This window comes from Dipodomys spectabilis, unplaced genomic scaffold (genome assembly GCF_019054845.1).
Source record: "Dipodomys spectabilis isolate Male_0828 unplaced genomic scaffold, ASM1905484v1 ptg000001l, whole genome shotgun sequence".
Lineage (NCBI taxonomy): Eukaryota > Metazoa > Chordata > Mammalia > Rodentia > Heteromyidae > Dipodomys > Dipodomys spectabilis.
In genome coordinates, this window is record NW_024870678.1 from 8,762,110 (window position 1) to 8,786,742 (window position 24,633).

The window sequence follows — 24,633 nt, forward strand, 5'->3', positions numbered from 1 at the left end:
TTTACCAAATAAAAATATATCAGATGAATTCTTAATTCCTGCACTTAGACTGGAAGTCTATCACTAGTCTATAGTGAGCATAACACTTTTGTCATGTATTTAGAAGGGCACTTAATCTAGACTTGAGCAGGTCAGGAAACACTAAATTAAGCAAGCATGACCAGGTATAGTAGTTTTGGGCAGTGCCAATTGTTTGGACATGAGTTTGTGCTGATAAAAGCGCATGTATTGAAGGCTAGGCCCCAGATGATCAATTCATGTCCAAAGTGAAAAGCAATTAGGTATAAGGGTTGTGATTAACATATTTATCCAGCTAACCATCAATTGATCCAAGGATGGAATCCTAATACGATAGAATTGGGAGGCCATAGAAACTGAGAATCTGATTGAATGGGCAGGTCACTGGTTTCATGTCTTAGAAGGGTGTATCGCTTTTGTCAGTCGTGAGCTTGAGCTCAGTGCCTAGGAGCTGTCCCTGAGCCTCTCTGTGCTCAAGACTAGTGCTCTACTACTTCCAGCCTTTTCTGTTTATGAAGTACTAAGGAATGGAACCCAGGGCTTCATGTATGCTAGGCAAACACTCTGCCACTAAGCCACCATTCCCAGCCTCTGGAAAGGTATATCCTGGGTGAGATTATAGGTCAGTTAGAGCAACTGCCTAGCATAAACAAGGTCATGGCTCAATTCCCAGCCCAAGTTGGTATACCTTTTTTACAGCCCCCTTTGTCTCTGCTTCTGGCCATCATGAGGCCAGCAGCTTAGCTCCACTATACCTGCCTCACAGCTGGCCCAGAAACAACAAAGCTGGCAAGAATGTACAGTAACCTCTGAAACCATGAGCCAAAATACATCTTTCCTCCTTGATATTGCCTCTCTCAGGTATCTGTTACAGTGATGAAAAATCTGATTACCGTAATGGCCAAGCTAGCCAAATGGTATAGTGTTAAATGTTTCAAAGTGAGAGGCCAAGGTTTGTATTCTGGATCATTATCAGGTTCTTGGGCAAATTCCTAACCTTTCAGAGCTGCAGCTTCCTTATCGGGCTACTGACAGTACTTTCTGAAAGAATTAAATGGAAGATTAAAGAAATTGATGGAATACAAGTTAGGACCTGATACAAACTCTGATATTTGAAACATGGATTAAAAAAAAACAAAACCCATAATGCAAACAAGATGTTTTATTGAAATAATTACTAAGTAATGATATACTATGAGTAAAGGCATTATAGAAACTTAAATAACATGCTTAACATTAAGGGAATTCAGGTATATTACAGAACTCAATGTCTGAATTTGGAAAACAAAGTATAATTAATTCTACCATTATTCTTCAAGGAATCTTCTCTGCTGTAAAGACTTGAGATGCTTGTCTTCTAGCCTTGAAAAGGAATTAAAAAATTATTTGAAAATGAACTCCAAGAAATGGAAACAAGAAATTTTTCTTTGTTGTTTTTGTTTATTTTTCTTTTTTGTCTTGTTTGTTCGTTTATCTGTTTGGGAGGGTAATGGGCACAGAAATGGTGAGACAAACGGTGAACAAATGCAGCAGTGGTACTCATTAGACACTACGTTGAGAATGAACTATACAACTTGTGAGAGGGGACAGGAAGGAAAATATGGGAGAGAGGAAAGGAGTGACATTTTCCAATAAGAAATGTACTCTTTACCTGACTTATATAACTGTACCCCTCTATACTCATCTTCATAACAATAAAAAATTTAAAAATTATTTGAAAGCTATATTTAATTGATTGTACTATATCTATGATTAGTCTATTGTGGTTAAATTTTATGACTCCATAACATTTAACTTGAGACAATATAGCTCTCAAGTGATATAACTATAGGTCTATCATTGGTAAACAAACATCTTCATAGTTTAAAATAATTAAAATGAACCCCTAACTTAATATGACCAAACGAGAGGTTAGGTAAACAAACAAACAAACAAAAAAACCCAAGAGTACAATTTGGTATTTAGGTCATTGCACAGAAATCTTCTGAATTTTGAGTGGGTGGCTTACACCTGTAATCCTAGGTACTCAGGAGGCTGAGATCAATTGAAGTTTGAAGCCAGCCCAAGCAGGAAAATCCATGAGACTTTTTTTTTTTTTAATCTCCAATTAGCCACAAAAAGCCAGAAGTGGAACAGGGCTCAAGTGGTAGCTTTGAGCAAAAAAAAAAAAATCTCAGGGACTGGGATAGTGCCTAGGCACCAGCATGGAAGAAAGGAAGGAAGAAAGGAAAGAAGGAAAGAGGAAGAAATAAAGGAGGGAAAGACGAAAAAGGAACCTTTTTGAAGCATTATAATTAAACTGAATAGTTTACCCTTACATCTCAAATTATTAGGTTAAAAAGATTAGCTATTTCTCCTTTCAAATAAGTTTATTGCTTTCCCCTCCCCCAAGATCCTATTAGTTTCCATGTTCTTTCCAGTAGTGTATTTCATTTAGCTTTAGAGTGAAATAATCAATATGAAATACCCTACGGTAACAATGTGTGGCTTAATATCCCGAGGCCTATGCATCCTCCAGACTTAATGTGCTATCATATAGCTTCAGTTTACAGCAAGTGGAGATTTTTCACTTCCTAGAAACTTTGCTGCAATATGCCAGTTAACTAATACCAATTAATTGAATAAAGGCAAGAGCTACATTCACTAAATCATTAATATTTACCAAGCATATAACACAGAACCCAAGGAATCACAAGAATTGAATTTTGATAGTAATAATAAAACCAGAAAAAATAGGTTATCAGATTGAGTTAGGTTTAAGGAATCTTTATCCATCACAAGGCATTAAAAATTGTTACAGCTGGGCACTGGTGGCTCACACCTATAACCCTATCTACTCAGGAGGCTGAGATCTAAGGATCGTGGTTCAAAGCCAGTCTAGGCAGGAAAGTCCATGAGACTCTTATCTCCCATTAACCACTAGAAAACCAGAAGTGGCAATGTGGCTCAAGTGGTAGAGTGCTTGCCTTGAGCTGAAGAGCTCAGGGCAGTGCCAAGGCTCAGAGTTCAAGCCCCACGACTGACCAAAAACAAACAAAAAACAAAAAATTGTTACATATGATAAAATGAGACTTTTTTATGAAGCTGAGTGAAGCAACTGAAAGTCTTTTAAGTACCACTTAAGTTTAAAATGTTCAGCCCAGAAATTTATATAAAAACAAACCTATTTGTTCAATTTAATGAAATAGGATAAACACAAAGGGATAAAATGATTTTAAACATTTTAAACTACATTTGGGGAAAAACAAAACCTGAAACAAGGACACAGGATGACCCACTGCAACAATGATACCCATAGGACAGTATGTTGGAAACAAACTACAACTTTGGGCATGTGGGGGGTGGGGGGAGGTGAGGGAGGGAAGGGATAGTGGGATAACAAGGGAAGGGGTAACAATGATCGACAATGTACTCATTGCCTTACTCATGTAACTGTAACCCCTCTGTACAGCATCTTTACAATAAGATTAAAAAAAAAAAAAATAACCAGTAAAAAAATAAAAAATAGGGGCTGGGAAGGTGGCTCAGTGGTAGAGTGCTTGCCTTGCAAGCATGAGGCCCTGGCTTTGATTCCTCAGTACCACATAAGCAGAAAAAGCTGGAAGTGGTGCTGTGGCTCAAGTGGTAGAGCACTAGTCTGGAGCTGAACAGTTGAGGGACAGCGCCCAGGCCCAGATTCAGGCCCCATGACAGACCAAAAAAAAAATAATAATAAATAAACAAAATAAAAATAAATAAAAAACAATATTTGGCCCACTCAAGCTTCCCATACTGAGATACTTACAATTTTCTCCTCAGGGGAAAGAGCACCCTCTACTGCCACTATTTGATATTGCTTGTGTTTTAAATTTCCCACAAACTTCCGAAGCTGTTTGAGACTGCTAGCCTCTATATCTTGTTTTAATAATTTCTGCATTTCTGGAGAAGGACATCCAGGATCAAATATCAGTAAACATAATGTTCGATTTTTTCTCTCTTCAATTCCAACAACTGTTCGACTATGACCTGTGAAAACATAATATATAATACACACACACATATATGCATATATATAATATCTATGCTATACACACAAATATTGTATAATTATTCTGGTATAATTTATACAGCATGTAGACATATGTAAGTGCATTTAGAATATAAACATTGTTAGTTTCTGATGTTTATATATCTGAGATCTCTTAAATGATTCGTTTTACTTCCTTTCACTTTTTTGCTTACTTTTAGATTTTTAAAGACTCCATTACAAAAAATTCTGCAGCTATTTTACCACATGTCACTTTTCCTTTCCCAATTTCTCATTGAAATAATCTCAAAGGAAAGGACTAGATATTTACCTAGCATAAAACAAAAGGTGAACAAAATAAAGTTAAATATACTAGAATAGCAGAATAGAGAACTTCATCTTTATGTTCCACACCCTCAACAGTGATTGCTTCACTTTATTTCTGTCAATTCAGACCATCCATTCAATAGTATTTGTTAAATATCTGCATTCCAGGCACTATCCCAGTAGTAAGTTATTTATCAGCAAACAAGACAGACAAATGTGCCTGTCTTCATAGAGCTTCTATTCTAATAGAAAGAGACCCTCTATAAACCAGATAAACAAGTAAAGGAAATACCAGTGGTGACAGTCTGGGGTAGAGCTGTGCTTTTATATAAGGAGACGGCTGGTGGGGAGGGCTTCATCTTAGTGACTTCTGGATAAAGACTTGAAGGAAGTAAAGTATGAACCACGAAAGAAGGCAAAGGCCCTCTAGAAGCCAGGAATACCATCATTCATTACCCGAAAATGTACTGAAATGACAAAGTAGCTCTGGAAATCAGAGTACGTCACAGTACTCCCAGCTCAGTTCTAATCTCTTAATCTGACTTAAAGCAACAGATGTTTTGTTGTCTTATAAATAACACCACTAGCTATGAGTTACACTCACCTTGATGTTGTAGATAGATAGGAGGTTTAGATGTACATATGACCTTTGAATCCCCTTCCCTCTCTGAAGAATAATAGTTCAATATCCATTCAAACAAGCGAGGATGTGTACCCAAGGGACCAGTTGGCTTGTGGAAATCAATAATACGGCACCTATAAAGAATCGACAAAAATGGATTACTGACAGTGTACTTTGAAAATATTTTCATCAATATAATGATCTAATATACAAAGAAAGAACAAAGGAAAAATTAAAATTTTATTGTATATTTGGAAAACTGCCATTTTCTTAGAAGACATATTTAAATAACCAAGATAAGCTTGATGGTTGACTTAATGGTTGTATTTTTTTTCTAACATATAAACATCTCCTTGAATAGCTAAAGAGATACTTGCAGTTGAGTCTGGCCTGGGAAAAAAGGGAAAGATCTGATCTGAAAAATAACCTAGAGGTAGAAAAAGTTGGGAGCTTGGGTCAAGTTGTACTTTCCCAACAAGCACGAGAATGAGGTCAAAATCCAGTATCACATAAAAAAACCAAAAAGGTCATATGGACGATGATTCCAGAACAGACAAGAGTGCGGTGAGAATATGGAGAAGCAAAAGAAAACAAGGAAGTATGCGACCACGAAAAGAATACTTAGTCTGAGAGATGAAAAACTTAAAGGATAGGTTAAAGCCTAAAAAAGACAAAAAGGATCCTAATGTACTAAAGGAAAGAGAAGTTTCCCCAACATCCTTCCTGCTTATTTTTCCAATATATAATACACAGCTGGGCCCACCTTACCACATCCTGGTTAATAGCAACTTTATCAACTTTTCCATTAAAGGCAAACTGGACTTAGTACAGTCAATGATGGACTGTCTGTATGCCAAGTGTATCTATCTCTTGCATAAGACTGTGTAATGGCTGAAACTGAGAAATTGGGGCAGAAGTATCAAGTGGTTCTAAGAATAGTCAAGGATCAACAATTTGAATGATGACCATGTACACACAAAGGAACCTATGCAGATGACTGCTTAGTTCAAAGAGCAACCCAGCACAAATGTTACACTGTGGCTACAGCTGACTGTGACCTTAAAGGAAGAATCTGAAAAATCCCTAGAGTTCCTATCATGTACACAGATGCAACATCACAGATACAACATCAAGTGGAGGTCAGATGATTATGCAGCCCCTCAGTTCTAATTCTTACAAGACACAGTTCTACTACCTTCCTTGGACCAAATTTCTTTATTGCCAGTTCATACCAGTTCAATAATCAGCATGATTATTATTCTCTTCACTCACTGGCTCTATTATGAGCTGAATATGGTTAAATACACTCACTTTTTGTTTTTTCTTAAAGAAGAAAAAAGAAAAAGGTAAATAATGGTTGCCTCTGAAAAACAGGACTTGGCAGTAGAGAAAGCAAGAGATTTGAAAGTAAGTTGCTGGGTTTTACTCCTTTTAATGCTATCTAATTTTATCTTTAAATTGTTCCTTTGATAAAAAAAAATAAAGTTTACAAAAACAAAAGAAGTTCCCTGCTATGGCAGCAACATTAACAAGGCTTTCTAGGTACATACTTCACCCTCAGGGAGGTCAGAAGTGTATATATTTCACATGCTCCGATCCAAGCCTTTGTCCCCTGTAACCTGTTATTGAGTTGAGAGGCTCCTTGAGGATCAAAACCTTCCTTCCACGCATCTTCAATCATTGCCTGAATTTTTGGAATGCAAGGAATAGACATACCTAAAATTATATAAAAACAAGTTATAAGGCTGTTTCAAGTCATTTAATGATTTTGTTTGCTAGTATATCCTATACTAGAGGATCCTATACTAGTTTTTCAGTCATTTCTGTTATCTTCTAGTATGTCATGCCTTCCAACCAGAATTCTAGTTTTTTTATATAAATTTTCAGTACAATGCTTCTTTGTTAAAGCTATTCATTATTCAGGCTATGCATTAATTCACTCCTTATCACAGATATTATCGTTTGTTCAGTTCCGAGAACCGTATTTCACATACCTTTCAAGCAATCATCAAAAGTATCATCTTGTAGTAATGATGAAAGTAGCATCTGGAAGTTTCTATAACCACATCCCCAACCTTTGTCACCTAAAGATGAATGAAAATGATCCACCACTGCAGAAAGCCACACATGCCTCACATCTGTGGCAATGTTCTGATAGTATCTATGAAGAGCTTCAATAATCCCTAAAATAGAAAAGAAATTAAGAGGATTTAGAAAGAGCTATATTATATATTTCTAACATCAACCTCCAGCTCTACAGCCAAATCCTATCACTCCATCCATTTTTTTAATCTTCTCTCTGATATAACCCTCAAGTTTATGTTCTTGTTATAATCCACGTTTCCTATTGCTGATGTGTTACTGGGTACACTGAAATAAAACTATATTACCTCAGTATCTGTAGGACGTGGCAAAGGGAAGTACAACTGCTAAATGCACACCCTCATTTCTGATTTGCTATACATGGTACCACCCAGAAATCACTCAATTCTGATCAATTTGCTTTCAAACAAAAGACAAGAGTGGACATGTAGCTCATAAGCAGTGTCCTGAGCTAGCATGCACAAGGTCCTTAGCTGTTATTCCCCAGTATTGCAAACCTCATGGGATCATATCAATCTATGGTATATGAAATTATACAGCAAGCTAGCCTCAACCTTAACTTTATTTTAGATCACTATTCTTGCCATAATCTTGACTCTGGTCTAACTGAACAATCAAATTTTGCCCATGGTGTTTTAATTCAGTTCTAGTCTTTCACTTTGTACATATCTTGTACTATAACAAATACTGAACACAAAAAGACAACTGTGACAATACTTGAAATCTCATGAACCCAGACTGCAAGTGTTATAAATGGATAAACAAATGTTATTAAGACAATATTCATCCCAAGAGTCTGGAGATGATGCCTATAATCCTAGTTTTTCAGGTGGCTGAAATCTGCAGGACCACTGTTTGAAGCCAGCCTGGGCAGAAGAGTTTGTGAAACTCTCTCTAAAATAAGCAAGAAGGTAGGCCACGGGAAGGTGGCTCAGTGGTAGAGTGCTAGCCTCACATGCATGAGGCCCTGAGTTTAATTCCTCAGCATCACATAAGCAGAAAAAAGCCAGAAGTGGTACTGTGGCTCAAATGGTACAGTGCTAGCCTTGAGATGAAGAGCTGAGGGACAGCGCCCAGACCCAGAGTTTAGGTCCCATGACAAACAAACGAACAACAATTACAAAAAAAAAAAAAAAAAGGTAGGCCAGAGGCATCATAACAACACTGCTAGCCAGCAGCCAGCCAGCTATCAAGCAAGTGAGCGAGTATGAACAAGGCCTTGAGTTCAAATCCTAGTTCAGGTGGGAAAAAAATGATACACCTGATTTTGTCCCTTTCCTTCAATTAGAACAATCACCTTATAGTTAGAATCCTACATATAAGATCCTTAAAGGATCAAATACTCTTGTCTGCAGAGGTCCTTTTTCTGAACAATCACTGCATTTATTCTTTGTGACTCCTAGTACTTCCAGATTACATTCTGACATATTAGAATATTCTAGCTCCTTGTGTATATTTTATTTACTCCGTAGATTCTGTGAAGGCCTATCGGTAGTCTTATGTAGCCCATTCTTTCTCATAATGTGGTATACCAAAAGGAAAATCACTATTTTAAACTTGGATGAAGGGGATAAGTGTTTTTTTTTTTTTTGTTTTGGTCTTTAAGAAGGTAGATAAAAGGTGAATAAATTAGTCAAAAGGAACCTATAGTAGTTGTCATGCTTAGTATATAAAGAACAGAAATACAGATCATTTTAACCATTTCCAAAAAACTCAGAAAAATAGACTTGAAACTTAAAGAAAAAGAAAATTAAAATGTTTACAACTGAGTTCTAAATGTTGTGAGTAAAGAGCAGGACAAACGTAAACTTCGGTATATATAGGTATCCTTATTACGTATAATTAGGAGTACTTTGCTATTGGGAAACTGCCTCAGTAATCACATCATGTAACTGATTTAAGGGAAAATTTTTGCATAATCAAGTATTTTACTTTCCAAATTAATTTACTTTTGTTATTAAAATACAAACAAAATTGCAAGTATATATTATAAATGGACACTAAGAGATGGTTGTTTCAATCAACTTGATAGAATAATAAAAACCTTTGCCACCAAATCAATCACTTCTAAATTTCAATGAAGTTTATAAAAAAGATGGGGAATAATGCCATTTATTCTTATATAAATATTTTTATTTTAAGCTATATGCACTAATGCACTATAGAACACTAATATAAGTAGACATTTTTATGTTTTTTCCCCTGTACCCTAATGGTTCATATTTCATATCAGCTGGAATGTCCTGTGACACATTATACTTTAACATGGAAACCCATGAAGTTAAAAAAAAGTTTTCAGAACAGACTCCTGGATATAAAAATATATAATATGTGGTATTACAAATAAATAGAGAAAACAAAGGCTCAATAATTGGTATTGAGATAAATGAACCCTTAGAAATGTTGTTACAAGTGGAAAAAAAAAGATCCCTACCTTCCCACCTACCCCTCCTACAATTCCTAGTGAAATTAATTAGCCAGAGGCTAGTGGTTCATGTCTGTAATTCTAGCTATTCAGAAAGCTGAGATCCATAAGATTGCAGTTCAAGGCCAAACAGAGCAGAAAAGTCTGCCAGAATCCATCTCCAAAATAAGTTCTACCACTTGAGCCACACCTCTAGCAAAAAGACAGGCAATTGTGAGGTTGAGCTCAAACACATGTACCCACCTAAAAGGGGGGGAAAGTAAAACAGAGAAAAAAATTAACTTCTAATTAACTGCACATTCAACATTTAAAGGCAAATCATAGATTTGTAGTCTTATATTTACATTTATTTACCCAACAAAGGATTAGTTGCTTGAACAATTAAAGGACTCCCAGAAATAAAAAATAAAGACAAGCTAATATAGACAGAGTTAGCAAATAAGTAATTTCTTTTTTTTTTTTGGTCGGCCGTGGGGCTTGAACTCTGGGCCTGGGCGCTGTCCCTCAGCTCTTCAGCTCAAGGCGAGCGCTCTACCACTTGAGCTACAGCGCCACTTCCGGTTTTTATCTGGAGATAGGAGTCTCACGGTCTCTCCTGCCCAGGCTGGCTTTGAACCGCGATCCTCAGATCTCAGCCTCCTGAGTAGCTAGGATTACAGGCGTGAGTCACCAGCGCCCGGCCAAATAAGTAATTTCTTTCAGCTAACTCAGAAACACTCAGAAACATATAGAGTATGTTTCACCTCATGTTCCATTAAATGGCAAAAAAATCACTCAGTATTCCTGTATTAATTGACACATATAATTATTCACACATTAGTGTGAATGTAGATTGCAATTATTTTGGAAAATAATTACTTGGTTAAGTTGAAGGTGTTCATACCCTTTAACTTAGCATTCAGTTCTGAATGCAGTTATTAAGAGAAACTCTTAAGTTTTTTAAATTTAAAAGCAAATAACTAGAAATAAAAGGTCTATGTCTGTGAAAACAGGTAAGATGGAATTCATATAGGGAAATATGATATAGCAGAAAAAGTGAAGTATAGTAACAAGAATCAGTATATTTAAACATAGTATTATAGCCCATGTATGAGTAGATTAAATACATGTAGAATATTTTTACAGACATAAATACATATGTGGTTAAGACTAAAAAACATGGTTTGGAACAAAGCAGACTTGATCATAAATCCAGAGAAGTCAATAACTAGCTGTAGCACCTTGCTTTGGGAAGTTATTTAACCTATGCCACAATGACCTCATTCAGAATCTGTAACAGTACACAAAAGGATATTTATTTAGAGTTAAATGCTAGAATATATACAAACTTCTTAACATCCAAAACTGTGGGGTAACAGAGTAGCCACTAGCTATGTTATTATTCAGCATTTATAATGTGGCTTGTCTAATTGAGATGTGCTATAAAGTATAAAATACGTAATAATTAAGCAATCTCAATCTTAATATTGATATTAAGTTGAGATCATGGGTTTAAGCTCCTAAAATTTGGTTTTTATAAATCTGATGTAACTTTTTCAGTAAGATGTTCCCTTTACAGTAGTAGTAGGAAAGGAATATGCATTCAGTAGAAACCATGATCTCTGACTCTTTCCTGAGTTATGGATATGCAGTGAAGTAAGCTCCACAGACTCTAGGGAAAATAACTGGTCAATAACCAGTACACTGGGGGCTGGAAAGGTGGTTCAGTGGTAGAGCGCTTGCCTTGCATGCATGAGGCCCTGGGTTCGATTCCTCAGCACCACATAAGCAAAAAAAGAAAAAAGCTGAAAGTGGCGCTGTGACTCAAGTGGTAGAGCTGAAGAGCTGGACAGCACCCAGGCCCAGAGTTCAGGCCCCACGACCGGCCCCCCCCCCCCAAAAAAAATAACCAGTACACTGCAGAACACTATCTTGCTATGATGTACAGTAGTTTATTTATATTAAACGCACTTTCAATTTAGGATATTTTTTTGGTGTACAATGGGCTTATCAAAACACAATTCACTTCAAGTTGAGGAGCTTCTTTTACCTTTTTAAATATTTGTTTTCAATGGTTTTAGGAAATTTAAAATTCCTTGAGGCTCACATCATATTTCTATTAGATAGCATTAATCTAGAACATATAAACACTCAATAAAAACTCCAAAAATTGATTTCCAGTAACAAATTACACAATATAAATTATCTTATTATAAAAACATGCCTACAGATCCTTCAAAAAATATTTTAAAAAATAAAAAATTAGGGCCGGGCACCTGTGGCTCACACTTGTAATTCTAGCTACTCAAGAGGCTGAGATCTGAGGATGGTGGTTGGAAGAGCAGAAAAGTCCCCATGAGACTCTTCTCTCCAATGAATTACTAAAAAAACTGTAAGTGGCGATAAGAGCAAAAGAGCTCAGAGACTGCGCCCAGGCCTCCAGTTCAAGCCTCACAACTGACAAAAATAAAATAAAAGCTGGAGAGTGAGAAGTGCAGCTTAAGTGGTAGAGTGCTTGCCTAGCAAACTTATGAGTTCAAAGCCCAGAAATATCAAAACAACAACAACAACAAAATCAAAACATACACGCTTAATTGGTTCTATCACTTCAGCAGCATATGCACTATTAAAATGATGGTAGTGATGTTTCAGTACTTACCAGAAGTTTTTGTTTGCCCATCATCAATACCAAGAGCCAGTGATTCCATCATGCCAGCTTTTACTCTATGAAATTCAGATGGAGGCATTCGTCCCCTATTTACTTCTATTTCCATCTGCCGTAACTGCTGTTGTTTATATCCTCCAGAATTATCTAAACCATATTGTCGCTTTTGGACATAAAAACAAATTACTTAATTTTCACGTCCCTGTACTTCAATGAGATGTTAACTTATTACAGTTTTAATATTTGGAAATTGATTCTGAAATATTCTGGTTTATATGTCATTTTTTAAGTCCCTAACTTAATAATTAACCATTTTTCTATAACTATGATAGCACTTCTTTGTAAAAACCTGCTTGCTTTCCTTACACTAAACCGATCTTTCTTCTAAAGGCAGAAGAATTCTGAATGTTGACGTTTTTAAAAAAACTTGTCAATCTTTGGTTCTGAGGTTAGTTTGCGAAGGCTTACTAAATCGTCATTCAGACAATCATACTGTTTAGTAAATGAATTTACATTTGTGTACATTGGACTAAGAACTCACATAGCATGCATAAAACCACCTACGGAAAAGCTTCTTGAGATATAAACAATTGCAAAGGTACAAGATAAACCTCTTTAAATATTCGAAACATTTTGTTTGGACAATGTTCAAAAAACATTTTTGCCTTAGCAAAAGCCAATTTTCTTCTCTCTCAATTATGGTAAAAATATTTTGCATATAAATAAATCAACACCGAGTAAGAAATCCTAAGTCACATCTTCCAAACTATATTTCAAGGAACTATCCATGTGTAAAGTCAGAAAAAAAAAGATTTGAAGGTTAAACAAGCTGGAGGCTGGGTATAGTGCTGGATGCCCACAGTTCCTGCTACTTAGAAGGCAGAGACAGGAAGATCACAGTCTAAGGCCAGCCTGGAGCAAAGTTAGTACAACATTTTATTTGAAAAACAAGCTAAAAGCAAATAGGACTGAAAGTGTGGCTCAAGTCTTACGTGGCAATACCTTGAGTAAAGTGTGGCAAAAAATGAAAACTGAAAAGGTCTAGAAGAGATGTTTAACACTCAGGTTTTGAGAAGTATAACAACTTGTCAAACTTAATTGATTAAAATCTTTTTTGTTTGTACTATCCTATTAACACACTAAAAACTAAGTAGTAGGCTGGGAATGTGGCTTAGTGGTAGAGTGGTAGCCTTAGCACGTATGAAGCCCTGGGTTTGATTCCTCAGTACCACATAAACAAAAAAGGTGGAAGTTGTGCTGTGGCTCAAATGGTAGAATGCTACCCTTGCGCAAAAAAGAAGTTCAGGGACAGTGCCCAGGCCCTGGGTTCAAGCCCAGGACTGGCAAAAAACAAAAACAAAAAACAAAACAATTAAGCAGTAGCACAAAAGAAAAAAATATGTTAAATTTGTGAGTTAGAAATGAGGGCACTGGGAAGGTGGCTCAGTGGTAAAGTGCTTGCCTTGCATGCATGAGGCTCTGGGTTAGATTCCTCAGCACCACATAAGCAGAAAAAGCCAGAAGTGGCGCTGTGGCTCAAGTGGTAGAGTGCTAGCCTTGAGCAGAAGAGCTGAAGGATAGCGCCAGGTCCATAACCAGGCCCCATAACCAACCAAAAAAAAAAAAGGAAATGAAAAGGGAAATAATATCCATTAAATGCATTAAAAACATAATGTGCTACCAATTTAGTTCAACAGCTGCTACTGTCCACCTAAGACAAATCTATCATCAAAAAGTACATTCCAATAATGCCCAGCCAGGTACTAGTGGCATGTGCCTGTTCTAGCTGCACAGAAGGGTGAGGCCAGAGGCCTGAAGTTTGAAGTCAACCTAGGCAGAAAAGTCCATCATGAGATTCCATCTCCAAAATAATCAGCAAAAAAAGTAAGGCTGGGGGCCAGCTCAAGTGGTAAGGTGTCAGCCAAGTGAGCCAGTTGAATAAGCTGATCAAGTATGAAACCCAGAGTTCTAAGCCTAGTACCAGAGGAAATAATAGAGAAAACAACAACAACAACAAAAAAAACCCTAACAAACTCCCCTCACAAGAATGTCTAAAATTAAAATTGTTAAAGTTTAATACAAAAAAATAAGAAAAAAAAGAATTTAAGATTGAAGACACATAAGCTTGTAATCCTAGCTATTCAGAAGGCTGAGACCTGCCCTTCAAAGCCAGCCCAGGCAAGAAAATCCCTGAGACTCTGATCTCCAATTAGTATTAAAAGGCTGGAAAAGGAGCTGTGGCTCAAAGTGGTAGAGTGGTAAAGCTCAGGGACAGTGTCCAGGCCCTGAGTTCAAACTCTAGGACCAGAATTTTTTTTTTATTTCTAAGTAGCTATCAAAATAGATTTGGAGTATCAGTTCCCTAATTTGTCCTATCAAATTATATAGATTTGAATATAAGTTTCACCACCTAATCCTTGACAAATGATTTAACCATCTCTTCCCATTTCTTCATCTGCAAAGTAAAGGAGGAGGAGGGACTAAAATAACACCTTGTGGATTTAATGTGAAGGTTTTCAGATACTGTATTTGGCCAAAATAAGTACTTATAGTGTTCTTATAAACTGTATTATATATAGAGAAAAATAGCTTAATGATAAGGACAAAAATAATAGTCTGAAGTCTTGTAAGTATATTGGAGAACTAAGATCTCTACCAAAGCAACACATTCTAAATGCTATTAATCATTATACCTGTAGTTTTTGAAATCCTTCCATTTCTTGTCTGGATTCCTCAGATTTCCTCTTTCTGTCTTCTTGCTTTTGAAGCTGGAAAGCCAATTCTAGATCACTAGAACACTGTACTTCATCCATGCCTATTAGATATTTTAAATGTTCAAAAATTTAAAAAAAGTCAAACTTAAAAATGGACACAATCAGAGCTTACTTAGTAGGAAATATTTTGTACAGTCAATATAATTATTTGCTGTTCATTCATGCCTATGCTGTCATAGAACCATGGAGCACAAATCTAGCAGAACTGCTAAGGGAATGACATACATCCAAATAAAAAATATCACTGAGTGCTTAAACTACACAAGCACTATTCATTAGTTACCTGATTTCATCTTCATGACAACTTTATGAAGTAGGTATTACTATCTATTGAGAAAATAAAATTTAAAATGGTTAAGTAACACATTCCCATTGATGCTTTTTTTTTTTTTTTTAAACTGGTCCTGGGGCTTGAACTCAGGGCCTGGGCTCTATTCCAGAGCCTCTCTGTGCTCAAGACTAGACCTCTACCATTTGAACCACAGCACCACTTCTAGCTTTTTCTGTTTATGTGGTACTGAAGAATCAAACTCAGGGCTTCATGCATACTAGGGCAGGGACATTACCACTAAGCCACATTCTTAGTCCCACTGATGCTTCTTAATGTAAGTACAGCAGATTTGTTTCTCAAAGCAATACTAAATAAGAAAGGCACATAAAAGTATACATTTGTAAAGTACAGGTGTTAAATACTAACAAGAGTTTAGCCTCAAACAAATTGTGTCACTGTACAACATCCTGCCCTGCTTCCTCTCTCCCAGTGGCCTTCAGGATCAGTGCCTTCTGGCTTGTATCTTCTCTCTCTCATATCTATATTAGTCAAGAACCTAGGGAGAAACTGAACAGAGAGGAGGTAGGGGAGATGTGAGGGAAGAAGAGAGAATGGGGAAGAACTGTGTATACATCATGAGGAGATAGATTCTTCGATAGGCCATCTGAAGCCTAGACAAAGAAACCCAGGGCTAGGAAAGTAAGGGTGGCAGCCTTAGTCTAAGTCCAAAGGCTCAAGAGTCCTGGAAGAAGGACCAACTATGCAAGTCCCTGAGTAAAAAGGATGAATGAAGAATCTGATTACCAGGGGGGCAGCAAGAGAAATAGGTTCCAATCAAGAAGGAAGAGCCAAAGTGAGTCTGCACCTACTTAGCCTTTCCTGGTCTACCTGTACTTTCAACTTAATTGGATGAGACCTGCCCACATCTAGGAAAGGTCTTCCCCAATCAGTTTACTGACCAATTTCTTCTGGAAACATCCTCACTGACATACCCACAAGCAATACTTTATCTGTTTTCCTGGCATTCCTCAATATAGACAAGTTATATCCAGCCTCCAATCTGGTCGTTTAATTAAGCAACCAAATAGTTTTCCTTCTCAAATCTCTCACCTGATGCCACATCTTCCCATTTGGTCCTCTTTCCACTAAATCTTAGGGCATGTAATCCAAAATTTGTTTATTTCCTCCCATTCCCTGAGGCTATATGTAGTGATGTGCTGGGACCATATCTTTCTTCACAACCTACTACAGGCTTACAGTATAGGTTGGGCAAGCAGGTAATGTACATGGAGATCACTGATACTGGTATTAGATCACTGATATTAAATGCTAAAGACCCTTGCATTGCTAGGATTATCTATACACCTTCAGAAACAAACAGAATATAATTCATTTCTTTTAGCACTCCCCCCACCCAGTGGATTTGAGGAACCCATGTAAGATCCTTCAACTTGTAAAGCACATGAATGATTACTTAATGCCATCATTAAAATAAAGGAAAACTTTTATAAGATACCAATAAGTAACTTTAGAAGGTGGGGCAGGCAACTAGAAATGCAAACTTTTAGTCTGTATACTTCATGTGCAATTAGAAAATTTTAAGTCTCATTGGCAACTTCCTAGTTTAGCAGTTTTACTGGCTAAATACTAAGCTGAAGCTGAGTTATTTCTATCTGATAAAGGAGTTCTCTCAAATTATATATTGTTGCTCCAGAGAAAAACGCAAGAAGTAGAAATTAAATAAGGTATTTTTAACTTCAAATGCATAAACATACCTTGTCTATAGGTGCTTTCTTCTAAATGCAAGTTGACATGTTCCTGGAGAATACTGTAATTTGTACAAAGGAGCCCACACATAGGACAGTCATAGAGTGGTTGATCTGTATTAAAAGGCAGAAGAAAGCTGGTTTATTTTGACACGAGATAAGAAAGCTCCATAATACATATGCAATTCAGGACACTAGAAATAGAAGAGATGTCAACTATGCTTCCCTTTATCACTTTCAAATAAGTTTTCTTTTTTCTTCTTCAAAAACTCCTCATGTCACTAGACTATAGCATCCTATTCCCCTTCTTGGTAGCTAGGATTTTCTGAAATGGTGGATATTTTCTTTCATTTACAAAGATTTCAGCACCCGAATCAAAAGTCCTTACACTGTGATCATTTTTAGCTACTTCAATATGCCAGTGAGGTGGTTCTTTGCTTTTACTTCCAACAATCCTTTCCCTTCACCCTAACTTAGACACTCAGTAACATTATTTGATTCTTGATTATCATGAGTATTAGCTGACCAATCTCTGAAACAGTCTATTTCAAACAATCATCATCATATTTTTTGTGTATTTTATAACTATAAAGTATCTAGCTTAATTAAAACCTATGATATAGAATACATAAGTTGATCCTAAAAGTTTTGTCATTCATCCATCTCCCTCATGATTGTTTGCTTTTCAGTCTAGATTCCACGTGTTCTCTGTGGAGAAAATAAATAAAACAACTAGATAAAATACCTTCAACATCTGTAAAATGCCTTGCTCCATATACTGTATATAAGCATTAGTTAAAACCTACTCCATTTGATTTTTGTACCTCTAATGACAAGTATTTACTTATTCAACTAAACATGCAGACTCCTGATACTATTATAACTGACATACTTAACACTGAGAAACTTTCAAAATAGTGTGCCAATAGTTTGGTGTCAAGCATTTCTCAAGTGGGAATTGTTGTACTAGCCCATAATAGCAGTCATTAACAGCATCTACTTAGAAAACTGATGGGATCAATGGATAACAAATTAGAAATAAGACTAGATATAGTTATAAACTAAATTTGATATTATGTCGACAAACTTGCAAAAGTTAATTAGATAAGAGAAAACATCCAACTCATAAGCAATAGAAACTATAATCTATATAGGAATAAAACTAACACAATTTCTAAAGAAAATAAAAATTCATGCCACCTTGATGGATTACTGTGAAGATATATTCTGATCTAATATCAAGTAATATTTCAATAATATTTCAACAATATTCTCATAGGACTTGAAAAATTATTCTAAAACTCAAGCAAAACCATAAAGTGAACTTGTCAGTTAATACTGAAAATGAAGAAAAAGGGAAGAACTTCCCTGTCTGATATTAATGGTATGTTACAAAATTATGGCTATTAAAAGTAAGACAACGAATAATAGCCAACTAAATAAAAATTAAGATCAGGAAACTGGTCCACAGAGAGATGTAAAAACTTCTAAAATACAAAAAAGTCAGTGTTAAGCCCAGTATACAGATGCACACAATTTAAATAGAATAAAATAAATATGAAAAGGCGAACATAAACATTTTCAAGAAAATGTGAGAGTGCTTTAGGCCCTCAAGAGTCCAGAACTCTGCTTTAGACAATAAACAGAAAACAAAATTTAAGTCCTGCATAAGACTGAAGTAAGCAATAACCTATGGATTAAGCTGAAGTTAAGGATTATACTGGAAAAATATTTAAAAAACAACAAAAATCAATATATATGAACAAGAATAGAAGCAATTGAAAAGCACATGACATAGAAAACAGACAAAATATATGGCATATACAACAGAGGAAATTAACTGAGAAAGACATTTCACTTACAGTCAGGGAACAGCATTAAAAAAGAACCTAAACACCAACTTTATGTCTTTTACAAATAAAAAAAAAGTCTTGCAAAATTTAAGTCAAATGAGTTAAGCTAAATGCAAATCTCTAAAACTTTTAGAATTTGGTAGAGTTTTCAGATACAATACCAAAAGCATGACCCACAAAGATGAAATGAAGATGTGTTGCATAAAAATTAAAAATGTGTACTGTAAGCTGGGCACTGGTGGCTCACACCTGTAATCCTGTTCTCGGGGCACTGAGATCTGAGGATCATGGTTCAAAGCTAGCTCTGGCATGAAAATCTGTTGAGACTGTTTGAATGCCAGAAGTGGCACTGTGACTTAAGAGATAGAGTGTTAACCTTGAGTAAAAGAAGCTCAGGGACAGTGGCAAAAGAGGTCAAGCCACAGGATCAGCAAAAAACAAAAACCAAACTTGTACTGTATAAAAAGCAAAAATATCAGTCATATACATATACTGGAGAAAGTATTTGCAAAACACGTGTCTGATAAAAAGTTTGTATCCAAAATATCCAAAGAACTCTTAAAACTCAAATATAAGAGCTGGAAGAAAAAACAAATTCATCATTACAAATGGAGATTTCAACAATTTCTTCTCAAAAACTGACAGAACTACTAGATAAGAATTGAGCAAGGAAAATAATCTGAACATAAAACAACACAATCTATCTGACACATACAGAATTCTACCCAACAAAGCAGAATATACTTTTTATTTATTTCAAGAATCCAGGAGATATACCAAGATAGATCACTAATAACTTGAGCTACAAAACACGGCTCAATAAATCCAAAGGAGTTATTATACAGGATATAATTCCCTGACCATAACAGAGTCAAACCAGAATTCACTAACTGAATAGAAGTTTATCCTCTGAAAATTAGGACATTTCTGCAATTATTTTAAATGTAGTTAAAACATTTTGTATCTGCATCAATATTTTTTTCATAATTGTATTTTTATATTGCAGTAATTGCAAATAAGCAATGTTATGGACATGAGCTGGATTTTAAAGCATATTTACAGCCATCTGACTTAAAAAAAAAACACAACTTCTAGGAGACCACACTCTAAGGAGACTGTTAGTTATAATTATTTATAATAAATACTCAACCTTCCAAAACATTGGCATGTTTTGTTTTCATGTGGATTTCCATATCGTCACTACATGCCTCTACTTTGCCACAAAATGGACAGTCAGGAAGACTATACACTGCTTCATAAGTTGATCCTTTTATTTCAGACAATCCAGACTGCTTTTCCCTGCTTTTCAGCATTTTTCTAGATTCTGTTAAGTTTTCTGAGTAAAAGGCTTCCTGTTTAAAAGGAACATCTTTAGGCAGGCTTTGAGCTGAACTTTTTGGATGGTTAGACGCACATGCCGAACGATCACTTGAATTAACTTCCCCAGTACTCTGTAGGGTATTGTCCTTGTTATCTGAAATCCCAAACTGTGTTGTGTCTGTCCTCTCAAAATTTCCTTCTACTGTATTCTGCTCAAAATGAGCTGTTTCAATATGAAAACATATCTCATCATAATTTACCCCCGACAACTTGCAAAATGGACAAGTAATTTCATTTTCCATGTGAACAATTAGGAGGTGAGTCTTCATATCAGGTTCTGAAGCTACTGTTTCACCACAAATATCACAGCAAAGCATGGTAGCTAGAAAAGAACACAATATCATTTTTAAGTTTCAAAGCCAGGATTTAAAGGAAAATACATTTCACAAAATGATATGACAATTCTTTGGTACTGTTGTATTTTAATGGAAAAATTTCCAGTGTATTTACTGTTCCAAAATATACAACTTTATAAATCTCAAACAAAATTTCATCAGAATGATAAAAAACTCATACTCCAAATGCTTCAAAATTTGAACATCTTTGTTTTGTGTTTTTGATGCTGGTCCTGGGGCTTACACTCAGGGCCTTGCTCTCTCTTAAATTTTTTGCTCAAAGTTGGAGCTCTACCATCTGAGCCACATCTGCACTTCTCAAAATTTGAAACATTTTAAGGGTTGACATGCCACAACTAGAAAATTCAGTATCTGACCTCGGGTAAAAGGTGGCAGTCAAAACACAGGCATACTGAAAACAGTGTATAAATTCACCTTTGGGCTATGTGCACTACATATGACACCAAAGTGAACTTTGTGTTTAGAGTTGTCTCATCCCCAAAACATCTTATTATGCATTCGTAAGCACTCCAAAATTGTAAAAAAAATTCAAAAATTAGAAATATTTCTGATGCTGTGCATTTTAAATAAGGAACACTTAACCTGTACCTCATGTCCAATTTATAATTTCAAGAATTCAGTACAAGCAATAAAACAAAATAAAGGATTAAATATTTAAAAATAAGGAAGAATTATGTTTAAAAAGCTATCCAGCCAGTCTCATGCCTATAATCAAGAGGTTGAGATTCATAAGTTTACAGTTCAAGGCCAGCCTGGACAGAAAAGTCTGCTAGACTTCTCTGTTTCCAGCAAAAAGCAGGGCTCGAGGCACAGCTCAAGTGGTAGAGAGGTAATTGGGCTCAACTACAGAAGAGAAGCAAACTTGGGTCCTTAGATTCAACCCCCCCCCTCCCCCAAAGTGTAAGATAGCTAGATTAAAAAAAAATACATGTCCAGCTACTAAGTCGCATAAAATACTTTAAAACTTATTAATTGTGAGGGAGTATAAACATGTCCTAATGTGAGAATCAACACTAATAACACTTCAACAGCTTTACGTTTAATAAATACTACTCTATCAGTCCACACATAAGGAAACCCTGGCGCTAATAGATCTCAGAAAATGGTGGTATTCAAAGTGCTAGTACAGTCTGCTCCACAGCTTGTACTCTCAGCCGAAAGCACACCAATAGTAGGAAACAGCACTTCCTAGCCTAGATAACCGACTTCGGGCCTCAGGTTCTATCACTCTGGCTTTCTCATCTCTTCCAGTGTCAGTCTACAAAATGGGTTACATTAGATTGGCCAATCTCTTGTAGACTTTAGGGGCTAGTTAAGTCTCACTACTCACATGAAGGTGAAAAACCAACAAGAGAAGCAATCACAACCACCACTCTCCTACACCGTTCAGCTAAGTACTTTGGGGAAAAAAAACCCCACCCAAGAACAGAGAACGTTGTTCCCTCCGTTTACAGAAAATTAGCTTTACAAAACCTCCCTACATTGCTGTCCTTCTGCTCCTCCTTTCTCTCCAGACAGGTAAAAACTAGTTTCTACTTCTACAAGGACGGTGTCTCGACTCCCCAGTGTCTTCTCGGAGAGGAGACCTCCAGACCCCGAGGGCCTCCGCAGCGAGAGGGAAGTCGGCCTAGGCCGGTAGCAGGTGCGGGGCCCGGAGGGGGTGGGGAGGGCCGGAAGGCGCGCAGCCGGGCCTGGGTAGGCCCCAACGTCCCGAGTGGGCCCCAACGTCCCGAGCGAGGACACGAGAGACAGTTCAGACGCGTCCCTGAGCCGGAGCTCGAAGCCCGGGAACCAAGACGCCACCGTCGGCGTCCACCCACCCGGAAACCCAGCGGCTCCGACACCGTGCTTCACTCCACCCGCTCCGGGTCCCGCCGCCGCAATCGCCGCGGCCTCGTAGGCAGAGGAGTCCGAGCGTGGCGCCCAGCCTCTCTCCTGACCGTCACGCACTCAAAATACAGCTGACCGCGAAATGAAACGAAGACTCAAAAACACAAAGCACTTCCAGCCCTCGAAGGAAAGGAATCCCAGCATGCCCTGCTCCACGCGGGTCTGTAGTGCATTCTGGGAGTTGTAGTCTTTTTATTCATCTCTTTCGCGCTTCCCCCCCTCCCCCTTCTTTTCCCTCCCGGTTTACTACTAGACAAACTAGACCCAGAATTTTGTTTTATTTTTATTTTGTTGCTGGTCCTGGGGCTTGAACCAGAGCTCAAGACTACCGCTTTACCACAGCCACAGCACCACTTCTGGCTTTCTGATGGTAACTGGAGATGAGTCTCAAGGACTTTCCTGTCCAGGCTGGCTTTGAACCGTGATCCTCAGACCTCAGCCTCCTAAGTAGCTAGGATTACAGGCGTGAGCCACCAGTGCCCGGCTCAGATCCAGAACATGTTAAGGTCTGAGAAACTTCATAAGGCCCGATGCTAGGGCAAATGTATCTATAGTTCTTTATTTATAGCTTGGTTGAGTTACAGGCTATTCTTTGTATTGGTAGAGGAGTTATATAACTACAACATGTCAAGCCCAAATTAAGTTCTATAGATTCAAAATAACTAAGACAAGTCATTTTTTTCAAGGTTACAAGATCATATGTACATATTTATATTTCTCTCCCAGTTGTTATTTATTCAACAATAAAGATCGCCCAAAAGAACCATTATGCTTGGCACTGGAGATGCGATAGTAACCAAAATACAGGGCTTTTGAAGCTTACATTCTTGTGAGATAGTGGAAAGAAACTAGTGATAAAAGTCTGGGAAGATGACTCAGTGGTAGAGTGCTTGCCTTACCATGAGGCCCTGAGGTCGATTCTTCAGTACACATAAGCAGAAATAAGCCGGAAGTGGCGCTGTAGCTCAAGTGGTGGGGACCTAGCTTTGAGCTTTGAGCTGAGGACAGTGCCCAGGCCCAGAGTTCAGGCCCCACGACCGCCAAAAAAAAAAAAAAAAAAAAAGCTATAAAGCAAAACGGAGTTAAAGATATACTAGCGTTATTAGAAAAAGTCTTATTGTGGAGGTAAAGGAGCTGATGAATAAATCTTGCACCAACATTTCATTTAGCTAAAACAATAGGAAGGCAGACTTAGATGACTCAAAAAAGAACAAGTAGTCAACAGAATATAATATTAGGGAGAAGGGGAAGAGTGATTATAAAATTAGGTCAGAGTTACAGACACTAGTCAAATCACCTAGGACCTTCTAGAATACTACTGAATATCTAAACAGAAGAATGGCATGATCTGATGTATGCGCAATATAAGGTTTTAAAAAATTATTCTGCAGGGTGCCAGATAGGGTAGCTCATACTTTTAATACCAGCTGTCAGGAGACTGAGGCAGGACTGTTTGATCATAAGTTCCAGGTTGACCTGAGTCATAGGTCAAGACCCTGTTTCAATAACAGCAAATTATTCTGTGGGTTTATGGTTAAATATGGAACACTGAACAGGACATTTGTATTTCTTTGCTTCTCAACAATCTACTAAAATAACAGTATAAGAACAAAAATAGGGCTGGGAAGGTGGCTCAGTGGTAGAGCGCTTGCCTTGCATGCCTGAGGCCCTGGGTTCGATTCCTCAGCACCACATAAGCAAAAAGAAAAAAGCCGGAAGTGGCGCTGTGACTCAAGTAGGAGAGCGCTGGCCTTGAGCTGAAGAGCTGAGGGACAGCGCCCAGGCCCAGAGTTCAGGCCCCACGACCGGACCCAATAAAGAAAGAAAGAAAGAAAGAAAAATAAACAACTAACGAGTGCTTACAAATTCTGGAAGCTAGAATGAGCAGTAATCACCTGAGAGGTCAACCAAAACCAAGCCATTCACACTCCACCAGAAATTTTTACCAGGTTTCTTGGACTGTTGGATTCCCCCCTCTCCAAAAAGGTGCGAGTCAAAGATTAGTCTTCTCAATCAGCACTGCACTGTAAGACGGACAGACAGATGGATGAATTGGTGACCCGATGAGAACTCATTCCTTGTGGGTACGCAGTGGATCCGTGACGGTCTCGCCACTGGGAATGAGAAACTGAAGAAGTGAGAGAAGAGCTAAGGGGTAGCAGAGGTCTGCACACACAGCGCGCTTTTCTCCGCCCCGC

At 37.3% G+C, this 24,633-nt stretch overlaps 1 protein-coding gene and 1 pseudogene across 7 annotated transcripts; one reads left to right on the plus strand and one right to left on the minus strand.

Annotated features, from left to right (window-relative positions):
- Nucleotides 1-1,162: 1,162 nt before the first annotated feature.
- Zup1 (zinc finger containing ubiquitin peptidase 1) lies at nt 1,163-24,553 on the minus strand. 7 transcript variants are annotated; one of them, XM_042680727.1, is made up of 10 exons: nt 24,382-24,553; nt 19,960-20,511; nt 16,966-17,070; nt 14,839-14,960; nt 12,140-12,308; nt 6,968-7,156; nt 6,524-6,689; nt 4,956-5,107; nt 3,803-4,023; nt 1,163-1,380 (listed from the first exon to the last, which is right to left on the minus strand). In XM_042680727.1, the coding sequence occupies exons 2-10, from the start codon at nt 20,504-20,506 to the stop codon at nt 1,333-1,335; spliced, it is 1,719 nt and encodes a 572-aa protein (XP_042536661.1). In that variant the 5' UTR covers nt 20,507-20,511; nt 24,382-24,553; the 3' UTR covers nt 1,163-1,332. The 7 variants fall into 7 exon arrangements, with proteins under 7 accessions (XP_042536661.1, XP_042536722.1, XP_042536611.1 ...); XM_042680788.1 differs by having other exon boundaries at nt 24,331-24,553; XM_042680677.1 differs by lacking the exon at nt 24,382-24,553 and adding an exon at nt 22,366-22,562.
- LOC122109040 lies at nt 5,134-6,514 on the plus strand (annotated as a pseudogene).
- Nucleotides 24,554-24,633: the final 80 nt, after the last annotated feature.

What these genes read in the sequence shown, in the direction of transcription:
- Zup1 (XM_042680727.1), bottom strand. Translation starts at nt 20,506, where the DNA reads ATGCTTTGCTGTGATATTTGTGGTGAAACAGTAGCTTCAGAACCTGAT. An exon ending in AGAAAGCACCTATAGACAAG is followed by an intron (nt 14,961 to 16,965) that starts GTATGTTTATGC and finishes AATATCTAATAG; the next exon opens with GCATGGATGAAGTACAGTGT. An exon ending in CTGACCTCCCTGAGGGTGAA is followed by an intron (nt 5,108 to 6,523) that starts GTATGTACCTAG and finishes GATTCTTTATAG; the next exon opens with GTGCCGTATTATTGATTTCC.